The following is a 17,329-nucleotide window of genomic DNA, read 5'->3' as shown; positions in this document are numbered from 1 at the left end:
CGACTTTTGTATTGCCACTGGGGAAGCCGTAACTGAAAGTTATTTGTGGCGATGTTTGATGTTGCCACTAAAAGATAATCTTTTGTGGCGACTAAGCTGCCGCAAAAGATTGGAAAAAACGCTACAAAAAATTATTCAATAAGAACAAATATTAGATGGGTCGCCACTATAAATATCCTTTAGTAGCGACTAAACTTGCCACAAAAAGTATTTATATTTAATGTATTTATATTTAATGGCAAGATTATGTCGCCACTATAAGTATCCTTTAGTGGCGACTAAGCCTACCACAAAAAATATTTATTTTCAGTGGCAAGATTATGTCGCCACTATAACCATCCTTTAGTAGCGACTAAAATTGCCACAAAAAATAATATGTTCAGTGGCAATTATGTCGCCACTATAAATGTCATTTAGTAGCGACTAAAGTGGCCACAAATGTTTTGACTAAACTATGTCGCCACTAAAAGTGATTTTCTCAACAATTATAACGATCAAAATTATATACATTTTCATGCCAGTAGGAACCTAATTCTCTAAAATTTCATATAGAGATATCCATATCAATTAACTATCAATATTAAAGCAACCAATAATGCTTGACAAATACCAAAACAATTTCTCAAGCCGAATATTATAAATATTATCATTACTGAAAAGTCAATTACATATATACTACCCGACACTTCATTGTGTATTGTGACTGTACGCATATACATATCCCCAAAACGATAAAATATTAAGTGCCTTGTAACTGCTCCTTGCCCGACACCATTGTAACTGCTCCTTGCCCGACACCATCCTTGAACGATACCACGGTTTAAGTGTCTTGTCCCTATTAGACAGACTGAAGAATCAGATAAATGATAGTTATAACAGTGGCAGAATACATAAAAAATTAAGTGCATGTATTACAACTTCAAACTAAACTAGTAAAAGTAGCTAAGAACTTCAACAACTGGACAATAAAAAATACTAAGCTACTAAAACCAGTTATTGGATACTAAAAGGCAAGACTTGAAGCTAGAATTGCCCAATATCTCTAATTCATAGTTTTCACCCAAAAAATGTAAAAACAGAACAAAAAGGCAAAATATTGAAAGTACTAGTACAAATCTATTGGACCAGCTATGGAGCCATACTGGATATGAAATGCTTTTCTTAAAGGGAACTATGTTTAATTCGAATATGGAAAGGTGTTTTCTTAAATCCTTTACAAATGCTATGATTAGAACTCATACATCTTGCCACTAAACATATTTATGTACAGCTGGTTTGGGACAGGGCTGCCAGCTTAACAACATGTAAATGTTAAGAGTAATATTCAGATACTTTCTTCATTTCATTTCTTTTGTTTTTTAGTTTGAAAACAAAAGTCAATGTATCTTGGCATTATCCTTGCAAGTGTAGTACCTAGTATGAAAATTTGTAAAAGACTTGATAGGAATTATGTTCACAAGACTAATTCCTACAACTATATATAGCTTAACTAGTACTTAGCATACTAGTAATATATTTCCTTTGCATAAACTAAAGTAGGGAATAGCCACTAGAAGTGCAGCTTTTAATTTCAACTTAGGAATCCTTCTCGGTCTTCCTCCTTATTTTGTAACTTCTGATTGATCAAGAATGAATAACTCAAAGGACCACAAACATTTCAAGATGTGAAGAAGATGAGACCCAATTCAAGAGAGTTTAAAGGGAACGATGCTACAGGGAACGATGGCCTAATGAGGGTACACTAATTCTTAGTAGTTTTTAAGGGGGCAATGTAGGTCGACAGTAAGAAAGAGAGAAAAAAGCATACCACAAGACTGATCACGAACTGGGCATAAAGTACAATTATATCTGATGTCCTTTCTAAATGGTAATAGCAGAAAAACTGAAAGAGCCTGATTGACATCGCATACCAGCCAGGGATTATGGTGTTAAGCCAAAACACATGCAAGAAAGACAGAAAAAAGCAGACCACAAGACTGATCAGATTGCCAAGTTTTGTCACAAGGAATCAGGAAATAAAAAAATAATTCCACAATGACACGAAGAGAGTAAAAGGACAGTTAAATGAGCAATCAGTGGACTCGTGCTAAACCAAGACAAGCAAGAGGCAGGAATAAACTTTGCAAGTAACCATCATGCTCTCCCTCACAATCATAAAAAGACCTGGGGGAACAATGCAAGAAACAGAGTATGGAGGCAGTTTGAACTATGTGGCTAAGAGGATAAAATGGTGAATCATTCCCTCTACTTAACAAGTACAAGTATCGGATAATTCCGTCCATCGAGATTTAGGCAAATGCAGACATGACTTGCAGGATACTTTTGTTTAACAGGTACAAATCATTCACAGGTTCAATTGCAGGATACTTTTGTTTAACAGAAATCAAACGGAAAAGGGAAATATGAATTTTATACAACTGCATTACAAACAGCCCTAAAAAGATGTAGCTTAGAATAGAATTCTCTCCTTCTAAATCAAGCAGACATGACTTGTGGTTGTTTTAAAGATTCTCAACCATTATTTGGCTCACTTATGCCTGCATACTCTATTTACTACCAAAGCAGTTAACCACAAATATAAGAAAAAATACTTGCTGATGTCTTCATACTTGTTTGTGGGCTAATAAATTGCTTATCTATACCAGGCACTCAACATATGCAACTGATTGAGCATGACACAGAAGGATAGCAAACGTAGGTAGATGATATAATACATAGATAATTGTGGTACTGGTATCTACAAGGGGACAAAGATAATGCAGATATCTTGGCGTAGTCTATCGGGGAATAGGTAGATGATATAATACATAGAATAAAACTAGGTTGGATGGACTGGAGTGGTGTTACTGGAGTATACCTAATGTGAAGAAGGAAAACAAACAGCTAATTTGAACAGAGAAATTGTGCAACTAATTGGTGAAGCAGGAAAATCACATGGTGGGCAGCAACAGATTTTCCTCAAATGAGTATAGTAAAATCAAATGAAGACGGGAAAGTACTAGTTAAGGAAAATCTGTTTAGTCACATAACAGCAACAGATTTTCCTCATTTGATTTTCCTTTGCATAAACTAAAGTAGGGAAAATAAATTGAAACAGTTATGTGACTCTGTTACTAAAAAATAAATTAGTATGCATATGAGTCACATAACAGATTCAATTTATTTTCCCGTTTCCAATAATTAAGGTGAATACAATTTAGTTATTTAATTTCAGGAAAAAGATGACTTAGCATTTAATAACAGTGATTAAGCACAGGACTGAGATCAATGATTATGCAAATCATGTTATCACAAAGATATTCATCCTAGACGGATGCTACAGATCGGCACAAGGCCCCAAACATGGCAATAAGCCCAATTATCAACAATACAGTGTGCGTATCAGCCGCCAATAATTATATTTAGCTCTCGGGATGGACCAAGTCACAATCCCCAATCATATACAATCCCGCACCTGCCATGGGGTGCGAGTCACGCCCTAACATAGCGTCACGATGTGATAAACCGGGGTTTCAAACCCTCCGGCCATCATCTATACAAACTACTCACCTCTAACCGGCCGTAGACTAGCCCGCGATGCCCTTTCCTCTTTGAATCGACCTCCTCACGCGTCGAATCTAGCCAAAACCACAACGAATACATCACATTACGCTATAGGATCAATACCCAATCGAAAATAATCGAAAAGCATCAATAATTCCGAAATTGACAAAACCCCAGCCCCGGGCCCGATTCTCGAAACTCAGAAATTTTTACAGAAAAGTGTTCTTCATCTTCTCCCGATTCCGTACATATAAAGAATACCAAAATCGGAGTCCGTTTGACCCCTCAAATCGACCCCTAAAGGTCTCATAATCTCAGCCCCAAAATCCTATTTTTCTACTGTTTTTCATGAATTAAAGGCTGGGATTATGGTTTATAATCACCTATAAACGAGTTTTAATAATCAAATAACTTACCTCTGCGATACCCACTGATTTTCTCTCTTAAAAATCGCCTCGGAAGCTTCTTCCCGTTCAAAAATTGGAAGAAAACTCGACCTGCTCATTATAGGTATACTGTTCACGCGTTTTAGCGCTCCCAATGAATTCTTTGTGAAATTCTAATGAATTTAGGCTTTTGCATCACTCAATTTGACCTTATAATGAAGCACATATATAGGTTTTAAGATTTGCAAATAGTGCAGGTTTTTAATACGCCATCAGGGGCAATTTCGTCATTAACTTGAAATCTGGGCAACCTTGGTAAAACGGCCATAAAATCCTAATACGATGTCCAAATTCGACGATTCTTTTTGCTACGGGTCCATAATTACGATACGGATCTAGTGCTTCATTCAAAACAGTAATCGGAGCTTATTTGTTCAATATGATATCATTTATGCCTGAAGAAACGACGTCGAAACATAAGAAAAACGAGCACAATGCAGCCCAAACCTATCCGAAACTCACCCGAACTCCTCGGGACCGCATACGAACATACTAAAACATCACATATGATCATTCAAACTTAGTTGCACTCTCAAAACACCAAAACTAACATCAAACAACAAATTTACATCGGATTCAAGCCTAAGTTCTTCTAAAACTTCTGAAACACACATTTGATCAAAAACCCAACCAAATCACCTCCGAATAACCTGAAATTTTGCACACACATTCCAAATCACCTAACGAAGCTACAACAACTCTCGGAATTCGATTCTGACTCCCGGATCAAAATCTCACCTATCAACCAGAGATCACCAAAATACTAACTTCGCCAAAATAGGCTAATTTCTTCACCGGACCTCCAAAAGTCATTCCGATTGCGCTCCTAGGTCTTAAATCATCCCCCGAAACTAGTCGAATCATCGAAAATCCATTCCGAGCCCTCTAACTCACAAGTCAATATCCGGTTGACTTTTCCAAACTAATTCTTCCTTAAAGAGACTAATTGTCTCATTTCTAACCAAACTATATCCGAATTACTTCCAATTCACCAAATACATATAATGAAACATATAGAAGCATAAGACGGGGAAATCGGGACGGAAATACATGAGACGACGGGTTGGGTCGTCACAGACATGGTCCTCAACAGTAGTTTTCTATTCAAATTATAAAGGATTATGTTCAACTATTTCCGCGACCCCAAACAAAAGCTGGAAACACAGGTATTCGACAAATTTGGAGTATTCGAAGATCTTTATCTTTTCTGCTTCGCAAATCCATGGATTGAGCAGTTAATAATCATAAGACTCAACCATAATGAATCAGTAATCACTATGTGTCTATTGCCAAACTAATGTTTATTCAAGAACCAGGTACGAGTCTATAGGTCAACCAAATGTCCCAAGGTACCATGAAATCGAAAAGCGCATTGTCTGGTCATGACCCCACGACAGCAAAGCAAACATCATAAAAATTTATCCTGGTCACATTTTTTAGTAGTAAAATTAATACTATACATTGACAATGCAATTTTGATATTTAGATCTGCAACAATTTCATTATTGTACTCTAGTTGATCATACATGTCATTGTTTGTTGTTAGTTTCTACTGTTTTCATGCATTATCAGTTCCAACAAGTACCATCAAATCTACCATGCCTACAAAGGGTAACTCCAAAAACAACCAAGTTCGCACAGAGAAGAATAGGACTTTGTGATACATAGCCACATGATGATACTGTTCAGTTATTTTCTGCCAAATGCACATCCAAAAAGGGGCAAAAACCAAGCTTTTTAGAATAAACTAGTCAAGCATGTGCTTGAGCTTAAAACTTTTATTTCAATCCATAGTTGAACAACACATAAAGCATTGAGTTTGACTTAAGTGTAAACCAGAAAAAGAAATAAACCTGCCAAAGCCAGCTTTAACCCCATTTTTATGTCTGGAATACTTGGAACCAGCACTCCTGTGTCCAACACATATATGCTAGGTTGATGTGAAATCTGTAGATAATGATGAATTAGCATCAGAAACAATAATATGCAACAGCAGACAATTCTATATAACATGATGCCGTGTAAATATAAAATCTAAAGGATTATCTGAACTATGCTTGAGCTATGCTTGCTATGCTGTCACTGTGCAATCAAAAATATGCATATGCTTGAGCTAGACAGTGCTCAATTAAGTACAAAAGAATTTCATACTCAAGGTTCGATTTCGAGACTTTTAATTAAGTACAAAAGAATTCCATTCATCCAAATTTATCTGCAATTCATTTGCAATCCTCTATAACTCGAAATAAAGATATGCTGATATAAATTTTTCCGTGTAAGAAAAGCAAAGTCCAAATGAAGATTAATCCTAGCTGTTTCACAATTTTTTGGCTAAGAAAGATATTACGCTCACATTAGTAAACGCAAGCAATCCACATATTAGGTAAGAGAGTAGACGACACTTGAGGCCCAGACCCCACTTGTGGAATTATACTAGGTCGTTGTTGTTGTTGTTGTAGAATCAGGGAGAAAAGTAACATAGTTCACAATTCTTGAGCAGAGATCAACCAAAGATCGTACTTGTATTTAGAAAAAGCATCAAACTATCTCTCTGGTTTTCATTTTGTTTTACCGTCACATAGACAAAAAAGAAAAGTTACTCTGTATTTGATCAATATTCATTTTATATGATCTCATATTTACAACAGTTCTTTGTCTGCCAACTTCTAGAAAAATATAACGAGACAATAACTTGAATCCTAGAAATATTATACCATCATTTGAACAGGAATATGACATGGCCCATCCGGCATTTTCCTTTGACAAGTCAAATATCTTTAGTAGAACATGTTGAAGAGCATCATCTATCCAGTCAATTCAGTTCCAAACTTGGAAGAGCTTGCGGAAGTAATGTGTTGTAAGGTGGGCTCTTTCCCTAAAACATATCTTGGTCTTCCACTGGGAGCTAAACACAAAGCTCTAGGTATTTGTAATGAAGTAATTGAAAATTTTGAAAAAAATGGCTTCCTGGAAAATGCAGTATCTCTCTTTGGGTGGTAGAATTACACTCATCAACAATGTGTTGGATAGCATTCCTACCTACTTCTTATCCCTGTTTCCAACCCCAGCAAAGGTTCAGAGGAGACTTGATCAATTAAGAAGAGATTTTCTATGAGAAGGATTTAGTTAAACTCACAAATTCCATCTGGTTAAATGGCCACCTCAAAGTGCATGGAGGGTTAGGAAAAAAAGATCTCACTTTACACAATAAGAGTTTGTTAATGAAATGGCACCAGAGGTACAACATGGACAACCCGGGCTGTGGAAAGTTGTAATACAAGCAAAATATGGGGTGGCAAATAACTGGTGTAATAGACAAAGTAGACTGCCACATGGTTCTAAGCCATGGAAACACATTTCAAAGTTATGGGGTGACTTCCAACTCAAGCCATCATTCAAGCTTGGGAATTCTCATATTTCTTTCTGAAAAGACAGATGGTTAGGGACAGAGATTCTGAAAGACGAACACCCAAGTCTATTTTTACCAGCCAGCAACAAGGAATCCACTATTGGCAAGATAACGCAAGGGCACTGCAGTTCAGAAGAGATATCCAAGACTGGGAACTAAATGAACTGCTGAGATTGCTTTCAAAATTATCAAATATTAACGTCAACCCACAGGTGAAGGACAAGCTGGAATGGGGGGCTTCCAAAGATAGAATCTATACTGTCAAAAGAGGATATAACAATCTATGCTCCAATAAAGAGCTGATTGACAAATGGACATGGCAGCTTATATGGAGAACCAAACTCCCTATAAAAGTAATTGGTTTTATCTGGACAAGCCTATATGAAGCCTGCCTTACTCAAGACAACCTCAGTAGAAGAAGCATTCCGACAGTGAACGGATGCTTTATGTTTTATGTGCCAGGAGGAATTTGAACATGTTTTGTATGGAACATGTTTTATATGGAACATGCTTTTATCAGTTTTTGGACTTGATTGGGTCATGCTTTACAGTATCAAGGATGTTTATGAGAGCTGGTGCTCATGGAGAGTTGGGAAATCCATCAAGAAAACTTAGCAAATGGTGCCTGCTTATATTTTTTGGTGCATCTGCAATGAGAGAAATCATAGATGTTTTCATGGGATTTCAACTCCTAATCACTCTCTTAAAGCAACTAGTCTAATTAATTTATTTATTTAGTTGGTTCAACCAGACCCCTATAACTAGTTTTGAATTTTTTGGATTGTGTTTGTAGTTATGCAGGCCCCTGTAACTAGTTTTGAATTTTTTTGGATTGTGTCTGTAGTTATGCAGTAAGTTTTTGTATATGAGCAGCCACACTTTTGTTGTATATTTTTTGCTATGCGTCTTCTTGATGCCATTTAATAAAATTTTCTTACTTCATAAAAAAAAATAAAGATATTCATAAAGATGTTGCCAACTTAACAGTAGTGATGTGTACAATCAATAAAAGCCTCTCAATAAAACATATAAATCAAAGAAGAGCTCTTTACATGAGCTCAATGGTTTCTATCATAGTGGATGTTATAATTAGGATGTTATGAGGAGATCCTTGATGCCAATCAAGATTCCTTCTAATGATTGGGACATAACCATCACTCTCAGACAAAAGACACCCATCCGACTAACATACAACCAAAATTATTTTGTTGACAACAAAACATATTGCTCCATTAAAATAATTGCAAAACAAATTGCTTAATCATTCAAATATAATTAGAAATTATAAGGAATCACATGTCAAAAAAATTGAAGAAATCCGACAAAGAAATATAGGAGCAAGAACAAACCTGGTCTATGGCACATGGAATCAAGCAGCGAATGTTATCATTGCTAGAAAACAGATGAGGAAATGAACTTGGGAAGGATGGAACAGCCTGCAATTTTGTTATTCACCTGTCTAAGTTTCTCTATCATTCTAAACCCAATTCAAATTCCTCAATTTTGAGCAGAGGACGAGTCCATATAAAATTAAAAGCAAGCTACTATTCAGCCTTTTCGTTTTTGCGATGTGTGTGTGTTTTGGGGGTTGGGGGGGATATAATGTATACTATTCCACCTTCTTCAGGCTCTCAACTTATCTATTTGCCATGAAAATAAGAAAACAAATACGAAACATAAGGCACATATACTTCACTAACTGGTGGAAAACTATGGCTATCACATTGAGGAGGAGGCTACCTGAACTGGTGGAAAACTAACTTTCCCAATGTGATCTTCACCTGTGAAACCAAAAATGCCAACCACCTGAAAAACAAACCGCATAGCGTAATAGGTCAAAAGCCTCTTAACATAAGATGCTCCTGTGGATGTAAAGTAAGCAGAAATCACCTTATTGTATGTGACACATTTTGCAGCCTTCACCATGTTCTTGTAAAAGGCACTATGCAAAAAGTTCTTGTTAGAAACGGACCATAAAACTATGTAAATACAACTCCTGGAGCTGTACACACAGAGCAGAAAGAAAACACAAGTTGATTGCATCCTTGTACGACTACGACCACTTAAATTCTACTTGTGACCATAACAACAACCCAGTGAAATCTCACAAGTGGAGTCTGGGGAGGGTAATGTGTACGCACGCCTTACCTCTGCCTTATGAAGGTGGAGAGGCTGTTTCTGATAGACCCTCTGCTCAAAATTAAATTCTACTTATGACATAACATGTAAAGCTAAAATTTCCATTCTAAAAGGCAACTTTCAGTCTAATCACTTCCATAGCAACAAATAGAAACATGAAAACCAAATTACATAGTCACCTCCTCTCCCCGCCCCCCTAAAGAAAAGATATTGTTACATTGAGGACACTTCCCATAAGAAAATCCCAACACTCATGTCATGCTGTATCAGTTGCTTTAGTCATCTGTTAGATATTATTTTCAACTGTTTAACTCAAAATATCACCAAAATAGAATCTTTATACTGTATACAGCTCCTTGTATGATTACCGTATGTATACTTGCTTACCTACTAAACACTGAAAAATATCAAAAAAGGATTCTCATACCAAACACAATCAGGGAAAAAACAAAGCTACTCACTTACCCACCAACATAATCGAAATCAGAGAAAATGAAAGTCTTGGAAACATCAAATCCACACGCTATAATATCTTTAGCATTCTCACGAGCAAGTCTTTGGCTTTCTTCCACGGACAAATTCTTCCACATATATTTCTCATCATCTGTCAATTGTATTACTAGCGGCACTTTAAATGCATCCTGCAATAATCTAAACACAACAAAAACAAAATAAATTCACACCAAAAAAAAACTTCTTTTAAAAAAATTTGCAATCAAGTCCTCCCAATTAATTTAATTACTTTGTGAACATGAAGGGGATAAGGTGACCCAAATGCAAGGCTTCAGAGGAAGGTCCTCTGCCAGTATATAGATAGAACTTTTGCCCTTTTTCATAAGCGTCCAATATATCGTTGAAATCACGATGAGCGAAGAAAACTCTGCGGCGGAGGAAAACGTGAACCGGCCGATTCGTGAGGCGTTGAACACGCTGGATTAAGGATTCGTCGAGCCTCTGGCAACCGAATTTATCGATTAATTTGTCGTAGTCAATCTTGCCACCGTCTTTTGCTGATACTTCCCATGGGTTCACTACTTGCTCCTCCTCTTCCACCACCTCTTTCGCCTCCTCCCTTTTCTCCATTGTTGTTGTCACAACTCCATATCAATAAAAACGAGAGTATACGTACGCGTAACTCAGTTCTTTAATTACGAATAAATCAAGTTTTTAAAAGCGGTAAAAAGATAATTGCACATAGGTTTTAAAAAATGAGTAGTTAAATAATTAAGCAAATTATAAATTGCTAAGTGACCGTGCTAGAACCACGGTATCCGGGGGTGTCTAACACCTTCCCCCAGGTTAACAAAATTCCTTATTTAGAATTTCTGGTTCGCAGACTCTTAAGGTCGAAACTTCCTCGATTTGGGATTTAAAATAAACCGGTGACTTGGGACACCATAATTTATTTCAAGTGGCGACTCTGATCAGATAAATAATCTCATTTTGAATAATGTCACTTAAAGTGAAAAAACTCCCTTATACTACCTTCGGGTGGGTAAAAAGGAGGTGTGACAGAGCTGAAACAACGCCATGTCCTGTCTAATCACCTCTCTCCAGTACTTTTTAGGCCTACCTCGACCTATTCTCATACTCGCCATGGCCAACCTTTCACACCTCCTAACTAGAGCATTAATGTTTCTCCTTTTAACATATCCGAACCATCTCAGCCTCGACTCCCGCAGGTCGAAGCTGCCAAGTCTTCCGAACCGGAGGCCCTGCCTTGTGGTGAGGAGGCTCTGAAGAAAGATACAGGTAAAGCCCTAGAATCTCCCGAGGTCGAGATTGTTCCTCGGCCATCAACAAGCACACCTGAGGGGGCAGGTTCAAAAATCCGTAACACTAAAGAAAATGCCCGAGCGATTTGCTCGGGGCCATGACATTAGGTCATTCTCCCTCTCTGCCGTCTTACTCCGATGAGGCCGTAAGAGAGGCTCGGGACTTGCAGATGCCTGACGTACGCGGAGTCTCCAGTGAAGAAGATCTTTTACGGGATTGGTTTATCGGGGTCGATGATGCCGTTGAACTCAATGACGCATCTACCTTCTTCGAAGAGGCTCAACGTCTTTTCACTCGAGTAAGCATCAACTCCTACTTGTTGCAACTTTATTTTTCTTCTTCTTCTTCTCCTCACCCATTTCCTTTTTTCTATGTAGGCTGTTGCTAGCTTAAGTTACAGACTTTGCCTTTGCTCAACACTGATTTTGAATCTCCTTAGATTATGATAGATTGAGTTGACTTGTTTGAAGAGTTGCTTGGAAGGTATTAAGGACTCAACAAGTTTAAGGTATGTTAAGGTACTTCCCTCATTCTTTTGGCATGATCTAAAGTGAAATGAACATAAACAATACGCTATTTCATAACGGTTCTACTCCTAGCAACTAAGGCTACCCATATTGTTCTTTCCTTATAAAGTCATTATATAAATGTATGTATGATCCTTGAATCCTATTGAGTTTCATATTAATGGTATGGATGTCCATAATGTTAGTTAAAGGTACAACGACATTATGTCACTCCGAAAGGTTTAGAACGTGATTCCATGAGTCCAGCATGCATTATATCTATATATCTATTTTACTCTACTAAGTCGTGCTATAGTTGACCGGGTACGACACCTATTGTGCGACCACTAATCAGGTGGGTTTACCGATCTCCACGTGGCGGGGTACGATTCTACCAAGCCTTGTGATGGTCGGGTACGCTTTTACCGAGTCCTCTTTGAGGCCGGGTATGATAAGATGATGATGATGCCGACAAAGGCGTATGTTTTTAAAAGTTTATGTATATATATGTATTATGCATTTCATATTAGTAGCCCCCTAGAGGCACTCCAATGTTACAGATTGTATCTCCTCTATCTCTCTTTACATTACTGTTCTTGTTTACACTTTCCTGCCTTACACACTCGGTGCTTTATTCGTACTGACGTCCTTTTTGCCTAGGGATGCTGCGTTTAATGCCCGTAGGTCCCGATATACAGGTTAACATTCCTTCCTAGTAGGCTATTAGCTCAGCGGAAGGTGTTGGTGCACTCCACTTGCTCCGGAGTTGCCTATTTGGTCAGTATGAACATATTGATTGGTATGGCGGGGCCCTGTCCTCACCTTTATGATGTGTATGTACTCTTAGAGGCTTGTAGACAGATGTCATGTATATGAAAGATTGTATGGCCTTATCGGCCTATGTTCAGTGTACGAGTGTTCATTTTGGTCTTATAGGACCGTATGTCACATGTATAAGTTTGTATTACATGTTGAGTCGTCCTATGTCAAGCATTCCCTTATGTTTTATTCTGGTTATATCATGGCGGCCCTTCCGGCCCATTTACCCATGATGGTATGATAAGAAAGATATGCTACGTTGGTACTCGATTGGGTAAGACATCGGGTGCCCGTTGCGGCCCTCCAATTTGGGTCGTGACAAAATGACTTAGCTACAAAATAGCAAACTATCTAAAATATAGGCATTCACTCTATGTACAGTTCTATTCATAACATGTACACTTTTTTAATTGGAGTATCTTTTTATACAAAAGTTTAATGACATTCTCTTTCCCCCCACAAGTTTCTGTTTGTGACACTTAAAACCTTCTTATCTATCAACATTCAGCCATTCTAAGGTTTTTGCTCTTTCTCTCTAAATCTCTGAACCCACTAGAATAACATTACAGCTGTAGACATGTAATTTTTTATCCTCCCCAAGATTTTACACATTTTAGTGTTAAATATTTAGTTTAGGCCTAATATCGCTATTTTGACTATTTTAAAATTTTTTGCTTTATTCACCTTAAAAATAAAAAACTACAAAAAATATTTTCCTTTAATTTAGTTAATTAATATTTTTGTCTAGCAATTTTTAAAATATATCTTATTTGTGAAACTGAAAACCACAAAAATAGTCACATGATTTGTGGGTTTACTACACTAGTATTAGCTTTATTAGTTAGTGTTATCATAATATGTTTTTAAAAGAAAAAAAGTAAATATCTTTTAATTTTTAATGGGATCATTGTGAATTATTCTTATAGTATAATTTGAGTTGGGAGTAATGTCATATTTGGTTCTCGTAGTTAGTGGGGTTCATTTTGACTTTTAAAAGTTTTCTTTACATAATTGAAGAACAAAAAAAAAGGAAAGAGCTCATGAATTTTGTCACTTTCTCTAAGGAATTACTCCTCTCCTCAGGTGACAAAATCACTCATATAATACAATATCATCAACCCACCAAAAGAGGAGGAGGAACGAGCGGAACCCTAAGAAGAAAAAGAGCCGCAACAGTGAAAAACGGACGACCCCATCCCGATCCTATCTTCATCTCGAGCCTTCTGCCATGGTTTCTTCCTAACCATCAACGACCAGACGCTGAAACCTAACGAACTTTCGTTCGTCATCATCTTCTCCGTATCTGAATACACACACATACAAACAGGGATGGGAATTTCAGTCCGAAAAAAATCGAGTGAACAATAGTGAGAACAGATCTGGGACGAGCCAAAACAAGGTCAAACTCAATCCAATTTGAAGCGACGTTCAGTTGCCGAGGTTGTACTCAAATAAGGAGTAGAAAGCAATTTTTCCAACAATATCATTGTGTAAAGCCCTTCTCGGTGTTGACGATCTCTTTGCTGGGTAAGTTATTTTTATTGAAATTCTAAACTTTTTGGTGATTGCATGTTTGGTATTCCTCTCAAAATTCTGAAATGAGATGTTGTGTGGTATGGGTCTGTTATTTTTCCTGATATTTTTCGACAAAGTTCCAAAGAGCAGTTTTTTACGCGATTCTTTGTTGTGTGGTATGCCCTAAGTTTCTTATTTCTGAGAGTGAAAAAACCACTGCCTTATGTGTAGATATGATATTGCTCTTGCTGCACAAACAATTGATTTTCTGCACAAGAAAATCTCTGCCTTATGGGTTTTAGTTGTTGGACTTTTCAAGAGTTATGTTTGTAACTCTTTTCTGATACATTGTGTGATGCTTGGTATTTTGATATGTATTTTAATTAGAAGGTTGCCCTATTACTTTTTAGAATTAAAACCAAAAACTGCTCTTCTCTATTACCCGATGTCTTACCCAATCGAGTACCAACGTAGCATATCTTTCTTATCATACCATCATGGGTAAATGGGCCGGAAGGGCCGCCATGATATAACCAGAATAAAACATAAGGGAATGCTTGACATAGGACGACCCAACATGTAATACAAACTTATACATGTGACATACGGTCCTATAAGACCAAAATGAACACTCGTACACTGAACATAGGCCGATAAGGCCATACAATCTTTCATATACATGACATCTGTCTACAAGCCTCTAAGAGTACATACACATCATAAAGGTGAGGACAGGGCCCCGCCATACCAATCAATATGTTCATACTGACCAAATAGGCAACTCCGGAGCAAGTGGAGTGCACCAACACCTTCCGCTGAGCTAATAGCCTACTAGGAAGGAATGTTAACCTGTATATCGGGACCTACGGGCATTAAACGCAGCATCCCTAGGCAAAAAGGACGTCAGTACGAATAAAGCACCGAGTGTGTAAGGCAGGAAAGTGTAAACAAGAACAGTAATGTAAAGAGAGATAGAGGAGATACAATCTGTAACATTGGAGTGCCTCTAGGGGGCTACTAATATGAAATGCATAATACATATATATACATAAACTTTTAAAAACATACGCCTTTGTCGGCATCATCATCATCTTATCATACCCGGCCTCAAAGAGGACTCGGTAAAAGCGTACCCGACCATCACAAGGCTTGGTAGAATCGTACCCCACCACGTGGAGATCGGTAAACCCACCTGATTAGTGGTCGCACAATAGGTGTCGTACCCGGCCAACTATAGCACGACTTAGTAGAGTAAAATAGATATATAGATATAATGCATGCTGGACTCATGGAATCACGTTCTAAACCTTTCGGAGTGACATAAGGTCGTTGTACCTTTAACTAACATTATGGACATCCATACCATTAATATGAAACACAATAGGATTCAAGGATCATACATACATTTATATAATGACTTTATAAGGAAAGAACAATATGGGTAGCCTTAGTTGCTAGGAGTAGAACCGTTATGAAATAGCGTATTGTTTATGTTCATTTCACTTTAGATCATGCCAAAAGAATGAGGGAAGTACCTTAACATACTTTAAACTTGTTGAGCCCTTAATACCTTCCAAGCAACTCTTCAAACAAGTCAACTCAATCTATCATAATCTAAGGAGATTCAAAATCAGTGTTGAGCAAAGGCAAAGTCTGTAACTTAAGCTAGCAACAGCCTACATAGAAAAAAGGAAATGGGTAAGGAGAAGAAGAAGAAGAAGAAAAAGAAAGTTGCAACAAGTTGGAGTTGATGCTTACTCGAGTGAAAAGACGTTGAGCCTCTTCGAAGAAGGTAGATGCGTCATTGAGTTCAACGGCATCATCGACCCCGATAAACCAATCCCGTAAAAGATCTTCTTCACTGGAGACTCCGCCTACGTCAGGCATCTGCAAGTCCCGAGCCTCTCTTACGGCCTCATCGGAGTAAGACGGCAGAGAGGGAGAATGACCTAATGTCATGGCCCCGAGCAAATCGCTCGGGCATTTTCTAAGTAAGAATTATTTTAACCCGGGGGAAGGTGTTAGGCACCCCCGGATTCCGTGGTTCTAGCACGGTCGCTTAGCAATTTATAATTTGCTTAATTATTTAACTACTCATTTTTTAAAATCTATGTGCAATTATCTTTTTATCGTTTTTAAAAACTTGATTTATTCGTAATTAAAGAACTGTGTTATGCGTACGTATACTCTTTTCTTTTGGCGCATCAAAAATCATGTCACGCGAGCGTGTCCACAATTAATAACGCTTTGTTTATTTTGTTTAAGAAAAGTTTGGTTGAAGTTGCGCAAACGCATCCCTCGATTTTTTTTAAAACGAGATTCGTAATTGTGTTACGCGAACGTATACACGGTCACGATTGTTTGATTTATTAGGAGCGTGCTTAAAACATTTTCTACGAGTGCTTCAAGAGTTGATTGTTTCGTATGCGCTTGAATCTGTTTGTGGAAATCTAAAATTTAAGAAATTTTTGCGGAAGGAAAGAGGTGGATTGATTATGGTAAGAGGAGCTAGTTTATGAATTGTCATAAAAATGGGCTAACTCTAAAATGGATCAACAATGTTATTATAGAAATGGGCCTCGCATATTTTCTGTTTCTAGGCCCAAAATTCTTTTACTTCAAAATTAAATCCATAACCAATGTAAAAGCCCAACCTTTCACCTACTCCTAGCAACTTCCCCCCAGATATTTACATTAGATTAAAATATTCTTGCAAAGAAAAAAAACTAATAATCTAATCAACGTTCAAACAAAGAAAAATCAAAGGAAACATTGGCATGATTTCATGTAATTATCAAATAAGACATAATAACAGTAAAAGAATGAAGCAACAGTAGGAATTGGACTGAGCACCAATTCAAACAATAACAGGCTTTCTTAAACGCATAAAGCTCTATTTTTAACTTTAAACAAATTCTTGAAGATTCAGTATAAAAATGATACAAAATTAAGCAACAAAATACCATTTAATCTCATTCAACTGCTAAACAGATTCAACAAAGAAATTAAAGAAAAAGCGATATATAGAGTGATATGAATCAAACGGGGAATAGATAAACAGAAGTGAACCTGAATCGACTTGCGAGAAAAAGAAAAGAAAACAACTACCGGAATCCGACAATCCACAGGAACGGAGACCTCCAAACGGACCTCAAATCTACTGGGTTTGGGTGGTG

The 17,329-nt window shown here is 37.3% G+C and overlaps 1 protein-coding gene across 12 annotated transcripts; it reads right to left on the bottom strand.

Moving 5' to 3' along the window:
* Positions 1–459: 459 nt before the first annotated feature.
* On the bottom strand, positions 460–15,789 carry LOC107826120 (tryptophan--tRNA ligase, cytoplasmic-like). 12 transcript variants are annotated; one of them, XM_075256836.1, is made up of 9 exons: positions 15,689–15,789; positions 10,003–10,188; positions 9,289–9,340; positions 9,139–9,204; positions 8,748–8,834; positions 5,843–5,936; positions 3,550–3,617; positions 1,808–1,892; positions 460–847 (listed from the first exon to the last, which is right to left on the bottom strand). In XM_075256836.1, the coding sequence occupies exons 1-9, from the start codon at positions 15,694–15,696 to the stop codon at positions 564–566; spliced, it is 930 nt and encodes a 309-aa protein (XP_075112937.1). In that variant the 5' UTR covers positions 15,697–15,789; the 3' UTR covers positions 460–563. The 12 variants fall into 12 exon arrangements, 10 of the variants coding, with proteins under 10 accessions (XP_075112937.1, XP_075112930.1, XP_075112931.1 ...); XM_075256829.1 differs by lacking the exon at positions 15,689–15,789 and adding an exon at positions 10,280–10,738; XM_075256830.1 differs by lacking the exon at positions 15,689–15,789 and adding an exon at positions 10,280–10,737 and having other exon boundaries at positions 460–835.
* Positions 15,790–17,329: the final 1,540 nt, after the last annotated feature.

Source organism: Nicotiana tabacum, chromosome 7 (genome assembly GCF_000715075.1).
Source record: "Nicotiana tabacum cultivar K326 chromosome 7, ASM71507v2, whole genome shotgun sequence".
Lineage (NCBI taxonomy): Eukaryota > Viridiplantae > Streptophyta > Magnoliopsida > Solanales > Solanaceae > Nicotiana > Nicotiana tabacum.
Note: the sequence above shows the minus strand (reverse complement) of the source record. Positions and strands in the feature narration are given on the sequence as shown.